At 36.1% G+C, this 12,741-nt stretch overlaps 1 protein-coding gene across 1 annotated transcript; it reads right to left on the bottom strand.

The window, feature by feature from the left end:
• Window positions 1-908: 908 nt before the first annotated feature.
• LOC123317398 (potassium/sodium hyperpolarization-activated cyclic nucleotide-gated channel 1-like) lies at window positions 909-11,537 on the bottom strand. The gene is made up of 7 exons (XM_044903911.1): window positions 11,116-11,537; window positions 9,322-9,543; window positions 8,962-9,130; window positions 4,412-4,703; window positions 2,499-2,704; window positions 1,234-1,443; window positions 909-1,172 (listed from the first exon to the last, which is right to left on the bottom strand). The coding sequence occupies exons 1-7, from the start codon at window positions 11,415-11,417 to the stop codon at window positions 939-941; spliced, it is 1,635 nt and encodes a 544-aa protein (XP_044759846.1). The 5' UTR covers window positions 11,418-11,537; the 3' UTR covers window positions 909-938.
• Window positions 11,538-12,741: the final 1,204 nt, after the last annotated feature.

Below are 12,741 nucleotides of genomic sequence, written 5' to 3'. Positions count from 1 at the left end.
AGCGATGCGGATGCGATTCTTAAATCCCCTCTCCGAGGGTCGGCCGGCCGATCTTATGCGTATTCAAGAAGCTTCGAAATCACCGTGCCCTTCACTAGGAATTACGAATTTTTATGGTCAAAAAATCACTACTCTTATACGGTACGAATACCCTTTTTCAAAAATTAACTATTCATTTAATAATAGAAAAATCTGACTATAATTAGGGATATATTATATTTTCATTGGCTAAACTACTCTTAAAAGGTGCGAATACGCTTTTTTCTAAAATAGACATAATATTTAATGATAAACTACTCATTTGAGTTTGAATATAATATCTTGGAATAGACAATGAGAAAATCTAGAAATATGAAAACTACACGCCCAAACCATAGCAAGGTAGGCCCAACTCGTGCTGGCCGACCGTGTATGTATCTAGCAGAGACGTAATACGATGTATTGTACAGTTCAACTTGGGGATAACTGCGTGCGACGTAGGTGCAGTATAGTACCATAACTTGAAGCGATTCACTAGGCTAGTGCGGCTGGCCGACCTAGCGTGTTTAGCGTAAGGAAAGAGAACTAAGCTAATTCAGGGCGACTGGGGCGTCACGTTGATCGAAATAAGTTGTAGTACGTATTACTAGGGAATTAATCGAGATTTTAATATCGAAATTGATCATTTGAAATAAGTTTTGAAGAATAAAATAATTATAACTATTTTCCAAAGTGAATTTTGGCGAAACGCTTCATTTTGACCAGTTCTACCATCTGTTTAAAAAAAGCCTCACCTTAAACTACACCCTGTATAATTCGGTTCAACCGACCTACAGAACAGCCGGCCCACTCTGTGTTTTGATTACAATAATGAAAACTGCAAACACTTTATTTTATGAAATGACCTTAATTCATACAAAAAAAAACTCAAGCCAAGCTCTACTTATACTGTTGAACTTTCAAACTTCTTCATTCTCATTACTCGGAAACGACAAAATTGTTGTATATCGCTCCCTAGCGATCTGAACCATCCTCTCTTTCAACTCCGGAAACGGCTCAATGGCTTCCTGAAAATCCTTCCTGTTCAATTTGAACAGTTCGCAGAAATCAGCTGCGACGATGCTCGCTGTCCTTGTCTCGTTCATCAAGAGGGCTATCTCTCCAAAATTCGCACCGTCTGTTAGATGACACACCTACGATTACAAATTCGAAATTTTTTTTTTACCATTATATTACGCAGATTCCATGTCTTGCCTCTTTTCCGTTTATGGTATAAACGGCAACGATGCCCGCTATTATGAAGTACATGCTGGAGCCCTCGTAGCCAGCCTGTATAATTACGTCGTTAGGAAGGAGTATTTCCGGCTTCAACCTTACCGCGATCCTCTTGATGGCCGAGGTGGGCATATCTTTGAAAAGTTCCACATTCTCGACCAATTTCTGACTGTATAAGAAGAATAGTTCCTGAAATATCATTAATTTCAATTTAATTCCATAATTTCTTTTATCGTCGACCTAAACAAACATAACATTTTGACTACTTTTGAGGGTAAGTACTTTTCGTCCGCATTCACTTTTCGTTCCTAAACACTTTTCGTTCGCTCTGTTCTCCACTGCGAGAGTGGCAATTTAATCAATTTCGAGAGCCAGGATTTGATGAAAACATAAGTGCCTGTAATAATAACTCTCATCATTTGCACTTGTCGAATTGATTCTTAACGAAATCTGCTATGAGTGAATTAAGAACGTGGTTCGAATATTAGTATTTATTATAATCAAGAATGAGTAATACTCTTCCGGAGATGAGAGAATTGGCAACTACAGCCAGCATGTATTTACACAACACAAGTGAGCACTTACTTTATAAAAGCGCATCTCGGCAAAAAACTGTCTATATTGTCTCGCCTGCTTGTTAGCCTCAGCTATGCCTTGGCTGCCATTTTGCAAGCTCGATGGTAATGAACAGTTTTTCGTCCTTGATACATAAATTAATAACTATATCAGAAAACTAAAATTTTCTTTATGTCGAGTGTTTAATTCTTGTGTTTCATTAGTTTTCAATCACTTTCAAAGTGTATATGTTATTTCATTTACAGGGTGCGGCATTCAAAATGAGACAGTGAAGTATTTCAGAAACTATGTACTTTAGAGAAAAATGTTTCACATAAAAGTTGTTAGGTTTCGTTTCGTCCTTGATCTGGACTTCAAGGTTATTTCAAGGTCAACTGGAATGTTTCAATGGAAATGTGTATTTTTTAGTGCAGACTCTTCATAAGAAGTAGTAACTTTCGTTTGAAACTTTTTCATTGGAACTTGAATATGGTAGCGTCTAAGGGGTTGTATTTTATTGCCAGGAAATGAGAGTAATTTAAAATAAAAGGACGGGTTTCAGCGTTTCCATTGAGTTATTGGTTGCAGAAATATTAATATTTTTTTCTCAGACTTTTTCAGTCCAATATACTGTATACATATCTCCTTTATAAGAGCATGGGCGTGAGTCTATATTGGCTACAACGTACGTCTTTCATGTGAGGTGTGAGGGTCCCCAAAATGAGATCTTCGTCGTAGATCCTTCTACCAAATTTGAAATCGACAAATTGTAAAAGAATCTTGTCCATGGAGTCTGGAAGCTCTTTGAATTTGGCGTATTCCTTCACCTGTCTAGCCAAATGTTCATGCTTCCTCAAGACCATACTCGTACGGTTGTATACCCTCAACATCATAGCTGACGAAGAATACAGGAGAAAATATTAGATTAGACATTGTCCGGATATGTTTCGCTTTAAATCTGAAATATTCGAGAAACGCTCCTTTCTAAGTTCAAAACAGAATCGAAGAAATTGCTCAACGAAGAAAATAGTGCAGATATTCTATTTTGGTAAAAAATGTTTTAGATTCTAACAGCATCTTGAACACTAATTTAACTGAGTAATCAATAAGAAGTATTTACTGTTAGTACAAGCTCTAATTTGATTAATTGATGGATGTTCATTATATTTAGCTACATAAGCCTATTTTCAGATTGGTGATAAGATATCTATATTTTTTTAAAGTTGTGATTATTTTTTGATTTCAAATTTATGGATTCTTAAAAATTGACTTCTAGAAGTGAAACAGCCACCCTCTAAGCGGGGTGGCTACCCCTCTCGAATTTTTAATTTGGATTAAAAGCTCATCACTTCTACTTTTTATAATGAGCTGATGTGAAGTATCACATGGCCAATTTTTGCCCTATTGAAAATTCGAGAGAGATGGCCATCTCTTTTAACTTATAAAAAATGATTTCTAATATCCCATGCATAGTTTTAAAATGAAAAAATAATCAAAATTTTAAGAAAACATTCATGTCTTATCACGAATCCGAAAATATTCTCATATAATATAATGAACATCCAGTAATTAGTCAAATTCGATCCGATTTTCGAAAAAAGTGCAAAAATAGGAAGCTGACATCATGAGTTTTCATATATGAGGTAGGTTGCACAATCTATCTTCCTTATTCAAACTTTGAGGGTGGGAGCCGGCCTGTTGAGGGGATGGCTATTTCACAATTATGCGTCAAAATGTGCCCCCCTCCAAACAAAAATCATTCGATTTCACGAATGAGGCTAATTCGCCCGTAAATGGCTCTGTTTCGTTTTCAAATGGACACCAGAGTGTCCATTTTCCATCCAGAAAATACCTCAAAAACAGAAAAAAAATAATTATGCAACTTTGAAGGCAAGCACAATGACGTATAACGAATCTTTTCCACCAAAATGAACCATTCTTAATATCTCAATCAGTTTGGCATTAGTTACTCACTTCTACTGACCATTTCCTTCATTCTACATTATACAGGGTGAGTCTTTGACTCGTACAAATATTTTAACAGCAGATTCTTGAGATCAAAATAAACACTGCTTTCATTTATCTTTTTTTCCGAATCCGCTCGGTTTAAAAGATACAGGCTGTTGAAAAAATGTCATTTTTAGATTTGGCTAGTTATTCTGAAGATTATTTTGTTTTTACACAGGCTCAGCTCATTATGAAAACTTAAAATGAGCCGAATCGGAAAAAAACTACTCTTAAAATTTTTGTACGAGATTCATTCTGTATAGATACAAGAATTCATCTAACAAGTGTAATCGTTTTTGTTCTCATAATCTAAAAAATGAATATATTTACCTATTCTTCAACTGTAACGAGATAAATTCCCTCTTTTTTCAGAATATTTTCACTTTCTATGTACAAGTCAATGTTCTGGTGAAACAGAAAGTGCAGTTGTACCACCAAATATGGCGTCCTATCTGTTATGCATCATTGTACCTACCTGCACACTTTTAATTAAAATTTTCTTGTTTTGTATGACAGATGAAATGTCTCTTCAAGCGAACTCTTTTGTACATTCACTTGTGTGATTTACGAATCTGGAGTGAGTTCCAATACTTACCCAAAAGAAAGGCGTTAAGTAAATTACCGCAATGCAAAAGAATAAGCTGGTGGAATATGATGAAGATCCTGGTAGTCTGCAGGCCGTAATGATGAGGTTTTATGAGGAATAATGTTCTCAATGTACAGTAGATCATTTTCATGAAAATCTTATAGTTGATGGTCCACAACTGCAGACGGTTCACTATCCATATGTTGCTAAGGAAGGCAAAGTAGGTTGCATATTCTACCATGATCGCGAAAACTATCAGTCGGTTGAGAAGTATCCTCTTATGATTCTTGAGCTTGATTATCTGTAGTAAAGGATAATATTTTAATGAATTTATATCGATAAAAATTGGTGAAACTCAAGTAAACACTTGCAACAACCAGTATAGAGAGAATAAAATAGGCAGGTCTATAGCTGCATAAAAACTTCAATAAAACATTCTCTTGTGATGAAAAATAACAAAATCATCTGGAGAAATAACCAGACAATAATATCATATTCCTAATAATTTTATTTCTGGTTTTCCTAAAATGCCCTCGAACAAAAAACATCAGCATATTTCACAGAACTCTAAAATGATATTTCACTCGATATCGATACAAAACTAATTACAAAATTGGAGCTGGAATTGGGAAAGTTGAGTTCCAAGCAGATAAAATCAGCTCTCCTTGGAAACGAAAACTGAAAGTTGTGAAGGGTTTTTGGGAAATTATTGCTGAGGTTCTAGGCCGTTATGTATCCTTCCGGAATTCTTTCTGGCAAGTATATTAGTTGGGGAGCCGACGATGCAAAATCGTGGGGAAAGGTGCACATACTCGAGCGTGTCAGATTAAGATACTGTATATTCCCCACGTGTCTCTGATAATGAATTCATGCTTATCTGACAGTTTGCGCGGTGGGACTGGCCGTACGGAAGAGTTGAAAATGGTAAAAAAAAATTTCCAGTGTGTCAGATTTTTGGAGGATATGTTAATTGGACTCAAAGGAAGCTGCCTTTTCAAAGGACTGACAATTTGGACGTGACGGAAGGTCACAGCAGTCCTTTGAAGATGTAAAAAAGAATTGTTACTTGTACATACTCGAGTGTGTCAAATTTTCATACAGATGGTTAATCTCGGTGTTGTAAACGTGTTGACCCATTAACCTGACACTAATCAGGGGGGGTTTTTTTAATCGGACACTTTGATAAAAATGCTTTTTTTCGAATATTCCCTTGCCTGTACCTCTAAACGTTTTTGTATTCATTATAAAAGTTTGAGATAATAAAATTCTACACAACTTTTGTCTGAAGCAATTTTACATATTTTTAACGGTTCTCGAGTTAGAGAGACACATGCGAAATGGCAAGGTCAATGCTTGGAACATAGATACATGGAATGGACATTCAGTGCTACCTACGCACAGAACACTAATATACAAGAAGTGAAATGTCCTAAGTAATCTGAGGCAACACCAAATGTCATTTATATGCCGCCATATTTGGTTGTGGAAGTAGATATTGAATGGCGGGAATTTTGATTTTACAGGCGTACTGTACCTATATATATACTTTTCGTTGTTTTCACCTTCATTGTAAATTTACAGCTTCTACCATTAATATTGAAAACAGATTTGGAATTCATGACAGAAGCTGTAAATTTACATTACATACAAAATAACATCAAGGTAGGAGAAAGGTAGCATTTCAGCAATTTATTTATTTTTCGTAAAAATTCGATAAATAGTATTTTCCAGAGGAGCACATTTATATATCAGTCAGCAAAATGCGAATACATATTGAGGTACCCCCCCCCCCCTAAATACTCCCCAAAATCCTAGTCCATACAAAATCAGAGATGCCGTAGGAACTTTCTGAATCGATGTTTCTTTCAGAAAATTTTTCCCGAGGACGCAATTCGAAGTTCCGGGGGGGCAATTTATCGGATTATGTGAATTTCTCGATCTTGAAGTTTTACGCCATAACTGGATCTAGGCGCTCTCAGTATTTCGCCGAGGGGAGGGGGGGCACCTGTGGAACCTCGGGGGGTGGCAGTGCCCCTCCCGGAAATATACCTGAAAGAAACACTGCAGTGAATTCACTGAATTCCGTGGATATACGGAAATTATCGATGTTGGCCGCCTGTCCTCCCGATCCTTCAGAGAAAAAGTCTCTCTAAGGGGGATGGGGAGACCTTGCCGCCCCCAATGTTCAACGGAGTTGGAGAAATTTCAAAGCAGTTGACAAAGTTTCGATCGCATATGGCAAAATTTCTATGTTTCTATGACAGTTGGCAAAATTTTAAAGCAGTTGGAGTTGGACAACAACCGCCCCCCCCCTTTTTCCTCCCCCCTCGCTTACCACGTTGTTTGTCCCCCCCCAAAAAAAATTTCAATTTCACTGGATTTGCCGCCCCCCTAGGCGTGCCGCTCTTGTGCCGGGCACAAGTCGGCCTGTGTCCGAGTCAACTGTCTCAATTGTGATTGGCGACACTAAGCAACTATCTCACTCCAGTCTTTGGAATGTTTATTTTCCATTCCTTGTATCTATGTTCTAAGGGTCAATGTAGAATCCCAGTCTAATCTACATTCATCCAATTGTCAAAATGACAAGGTATTTCTATGATGACAATTTCGAAATTAGTCACGAAAATTTTAGTGTTGTCTCTGACTGAACCTTAGAATGTACTATTTTCCAACGAGTGAATTTTCGCTTCAGCATGTATCGCTAAACACCTCGCATTAATCGCCATATATCTCAAAAACGTTTGAAAGTAGAAAAATTGCTTAGGACTAAATTTGTAGAAAATGTTATGCTCTATAACTTTTATAATGAATGCGAAAAAGATTTTGAGCCCAGGGGAGGAGATAATTCAAAAAAACTGATTTTTGTGACCTTTATGGCCAATTTTTATTGTTTCGGCTTGCTTAAACTGTCAGTTTATTTTTTTTCCGTTATTCTTGAATTATTAGCTTCAAAATAAGAAAAAACGCCACCGCGCTCGAGAATGTATATGTGACGTTTTTTTTCTGCAACTTTGGCGACCTCCCACACATTTTCGTCAAGCTTAAATTGTCAGATTAAGAGAATATATACTTTTAAACATGTAATTAACCACATATATCTTAATTTGACACGCTCGAGTATGTACAATGATCGTTTTTTTTTACTATTCTGACAGGCTGTCCTAGACAATTTCCCCTATATGCAGGTCTAATTTTTGGTAGAGGTACTCCTACAGGGTCCAATTTATGACCCCTTATATTGAGGTTGAGTAAATCCTGAATTTCCCTCTTCGGCTCCCCAACTACATATATTGCCGATAAGCCAGTTTAAAAAGTTATTCTTGCCTTATATCTGATGAATCGTGGGTTCTCTGTTCATTGGATCACACAGATTTACAAAATACAAAAATTCACAAAAATAATAATCTTCATATTTCACAGAGGCATATGAATGATTTGGGGAAGTGTATCGACACTAGAAGGGGAATGACCCCAACAATGAAAAAATCGATTCTGACCAAGCCATAGGTGAATTGCGAATTTAATTCATAGAATTGTAACCTGTCTCAGACTAGATTATTTCATCGTGAACCATATTTTGAAGAGTTACTTGTAGTTGTCATTCTAATAGCAAAGATTAATGGTTTCCCATTAGAGTTTAATTTTTCAGCTGGAGTTCTAGATAAGATCGACATTTTGTTCTGTCAAGAATGAATTCATTCAATTAATATATGATATAGTCCGCCTAAGATATCCAAGATGTTTATTAATCATTCTCTGAGCAGTTGTTAATTATTATAACACCTATATGGTGAACTGTTAGACTCTAATATTTTATAATCCAAGCATATCTTTCACATTGACAGAATGACAGATAGTATTTTGTTATATTACTTCAAGCCTGATCACTTAGTGAGTTCAATCTTCTCCACATTATGCATGGTTGGGCTAAAGTTTGGTATTCAATTAATATTTCTTCAACCAAAAGCTCAAAATGAAAACAACTCACGGAAAAAGTAATCTTGGCATATTCTCATTTCAGTCTCGTGAGTCTTGAGTACCAGGAACTTGAAAAATACTGTCAAAAACAACAAACTACATACACTATTAGTACTATTTACATAGATGATAAAACTGTCCCACAGCTACTATTTGCCGTGATAAAATTATTTAATAGAAGACCTTCCCCTTGAGTTGTCCCCAAAATATCACCCTGTAGATTTACTGTCGAAATTGGCATGTCACATGATTTTAACTATCATTTATAATATTCAATCGAAATTTCCAATGAATATCTCGCGAAGTGCAAATGCTATACGGAGAAAAACTTGCAAAAATTTTTAACTTTAACACCCTGTATCTCGAAATCGAATAGTTTGAGGTCCCCTTTGTACCTTCAATTTAGGAACACTCTATATACAATGAGGTGCCATTTTGGTTCCTATACAAATTCCACTATATCTTGGCGATTGAAGATGTGATTTTTTAAGCATTGTTTGGTTTTTACCATTGTGGTCTTAATGTGTGCAAGCGATACGTCATTATATTTGGAAAAAAGACAGGAAAAAACGAATACTCACATCCATCAAGTTATCCATGTATTTGATAGCAGTGAAAAGTCTGACCACTCTCACGTATCTATTGATCGTACAATACCATTGATTGTATTCCTTTCCAGCAAAGAGAATGATATGGGTTATGGGCATGGAAGCAATGAAATCAAAAACGAGATATCCAAATAGGTAATGCCTGAAATGATTCATTTCATGCAAATTCAATGAATGAGCCAGCAAAAAAATTTGAAACGACATACCCAGTAAAAATTCTGTTATTTGTATTGACAAATACCTACGTACAAGCATACAAGCTTCTGTTTTAGGGGAAATTTACTTTGTTTATTGTTTCACACTTTTTCTTGAATCTGAAAAATTTATACCTACTTGAATACTTGCTTCAAGTTCAAAACCACTGTCTCCGTATTCTTGTCATGATAACCAGTGAAGCAGGTGATTATCATATCTACGATGCACACAGCATTCAACACATGGTAGTATGTGTTGCTCCAACTTGACGTTAGAGGATTCAGGACATTGATACCATACAACGGCATATAACTCATTGTAGTTAAAAAAATGAAGCCCATAAAAATTTCCCAGTAAAATCTGGAACAAAGGCATCATTGAGGAAATGCTTTTTCAGGTACAACTTCGAAATTTGAGTGTGTTTAAACCTAAAACGAGTAGATGAAAAGTCATTATCATCTTTTCACCCATTCACAGGTCTTGAGGGTTGATTCAGATACGACTTGATCTTAGTAATTCATACGATGAAGCAACTGACTTTTGAATTTCATACGAGGATGTATTGATATCTAGTTAGCCTAGACCAGTTCCATGCATGAAAAAAGATTGCGTTACCATAGCACAACGAACAATAACTCATTAGAAGTGTCAGTGTCAAGTTCAAGGTCAAAAAAGTAAACCAGAGTTACGGAATAAATTGAAAGAAAGAAGATGTCCACTGAAATTGTGAAAATTGAAAAATTGGAGTATAGAGCCATCGTCAAGTCCTAAATTTAAAAGGGTTGAGAGGTAAACAGATTCACGAACATATGATTAATATCCTTGGTGATCAATGTCCTTCGTATACGACCGTGAAAAATTGGACTGCAAGCTTCAAAAGTGGTAAATTTTCCAATGAAGATGATGACCGATCGGGAAGGCCAGTTTCTGTGTCAGTCCCCGAAAATATCGATGCAGTTCATGACATGATTTTATCAGACCGTCGGATTGGGCTAAAACGGATATCTGAAGCACTGAATATTTCATACGAACGCGTTCATCATATGGTTCAATTTGGACATGAGAAAACTTGCTGCAAAATGGATCCCCAAATGTTTGAATGTTGTGAAAGGGTAGAACCATCGCGTTCGATTTGTGATCGATTTGAAAACGATGTAGATTTCTTAAACCGAATTGTTACTATGGATGAGACTTGGGTACATTTCTACGATCAAGAAACAAAGCAACAATCCATGTTGCTATCCATGTTTTATCTATGTTTTTTCTGGCAACGCCCCTGCACACAAATCTCATGTTGCCATGCGTGATTTAGGCCTGCCGCAGACATGCAACTTTTCAGTTGCGCAACAGTTTGATTGCAAGCGGTTCGAGGGCGCACACAAAGGCAATCGCTGCAACTTTTTAGTTGCATGTGTGCGGGGCCCCATATAAATGCATTGTACTCTCTTCTGCAACTAAACAGTTGCAAAACTGAAAAGTTGCATGTCTGCGGCAGGCCTTAGGGTTTGAATTACTAGAACACCTCCCTTATTCACCAGATTTGGCACCATTCGACTATCATCTGTTTCCTCAATTAAAAAAAAAGTTTAAAAGATCGTAAATTTTCTTCCAAAGAGGAGGTGATAAAAGCTGTGGAGGTCTGGTTTGCAGAGCAAGAAGACACATTTTTCTGAAAGGTCTAGGGACGTTGCAGGTTCGCTGTAATGAATGTATCCAATCAAGAGGAGAACATGTTGAGTAATAAAATATTTCGGTATTGAAATTTTGTTTGGTTCTATAGTAGGCTAAGAATTTTTCAATATATCCTCGTATATTCTCATATTTATATGAAGAAAATAATGACCACATCTCCAAATCATATGGTATAGGTACTTAACATTGCCTGGATCAAATTCTACTAAGCAGAAAAATCATCTTATTCATGCTCCTCACCTGAAATTGCTAAACGGATGTATTGTCCAATAATAATGCCGAAGATGTCTCTGCTTCTCCATTCCAATCCTCAACGAAGACCTGAACACCAGCTTAGTTTTTGTCAGTTTTTCCGATATGAGAAACTGTTGCTTCAACCTTCTCCTCATGAGGACAAAATATCCTTCGCTCAAGTACATCGACAGATAATCTTCTGCTATTGGTAAGGCACAGTCATGATTGTCTATTGGCCTGTAATCTCTGGCAATTCTGTCAATACGATCTCTCGCTCGACCTGCACGTACCTTCTTTGTGGTTATCATTTTGGAAAGTTTTTCAAACTAACTCTGTACGGATATTTTAAGCTGACTTATGTTTTGACATTTGTTGATACAATTTGTGTTCTCATGATTTACAGATCTCGTATATGTCGTGTACTCCATGTTCAGGAGGTGTACAGAGAAGGCATTACGAAATTTCGATGCATGCCAATTTGCAAAAAACACTGAATTTCATGGTTTTCACTATAGTTGGATTTACTCGAGCATATCAGACTTATATTAGGGGAGATACCTTGAACCCTCTAGAGTACCTCTACCAAAAATTAGGCCTGTTGTATATAGGGGGACTTGTCTAGAACAGACTGTCTGAATAGTAAAAAAAACGATCATTGTATATTCTATTCAATTTTATTTTAGCATTCGGTTGGCCATGGAAATTTGACACATTTTCACTCTGTATATTACTATGTTGCCAGTACTACGAAAAAGTTTCTGTTATTACGTATTTTATCACATATATGTCGAATCTCTTCCAAAAAAATGTGAAGAACATAATTGAAGTTTATACAAACTGATTGAAGGCTATCTGCATAGAAAATATAAGAGATCAGTATAATATTATATGATATGCACTAGGAGAGTTAATGTTCGTTATCTTCTTTGGCTAAAGTTTGAATACGTGATGTCAGTTCTAGATTTCAAAAATATTAACTCGAAGATGAAATGCATATGATGCAGTGGTTGGGAATGGGTATCTCCCGAAGGAATTAACAGATAATTACAAGTATGTTAAATTACTCATCGAAAATCATTTTGCATCAATATAAGTAAAAGGAATTGGAAGTTTCAAGTCAAGATGAACTTCACCTTTGAACAAAAATTTCACATGAATAAACACTTAACAGGACAACAGGCGCGTATTTGTGGCTGTTCATCCTAATATATTGATATAAAAATAATAATTAGGTTTTTATTGGTACCTCGAGACATTTACAATGTATAGGACAAGTCAAATGAAAAATAGATTATCAATTTTCGGGAACTTATTCTACGATGACATTAATCGAAAATACTGTAGTAAACTTTTCGCATTAATTCACTCAAACATAAAATTCTCAAATGCCACCACTTTTTTGGGTCTCCCAATGAAAGGAAATTCTTTGTCATCCTCTTCATTCACAATCTTTCTGATTGCTGAAATATAAGTCGTTTAGATTCCGATGAAACTTTATATACATTCTCTTACGTTGAATATGTTCGTCTTACGTATTGTGGATTTTAGAATATCAGGATATAACTATTTGAATGAGCGGACCTGAATTCTAAATAGCACTGCCTGAAACCCTGTCTCTTTTTTCAATCACTT

The sequence above is a fragment of the Coccinella septempunctata genome, chromosome 7 (assembly GCF_907165205.1).
Source record: "Coccinella septempunctata chromosome 7, icCocSept1.1, whole genome shotgun sequence".
Classification (NCBI taxonomy): Eukaryota; Metazoa; Arthropoda; class Insecta; order Coleoptera; family Coccinellidae; genus Coccinella; species Coccinella septempunctata.
The sequence above is the reverse complement of the archived record's forward strand: the minus strand, read 5'-3'. Positions and strand labels throughout refer to the sequence as shown.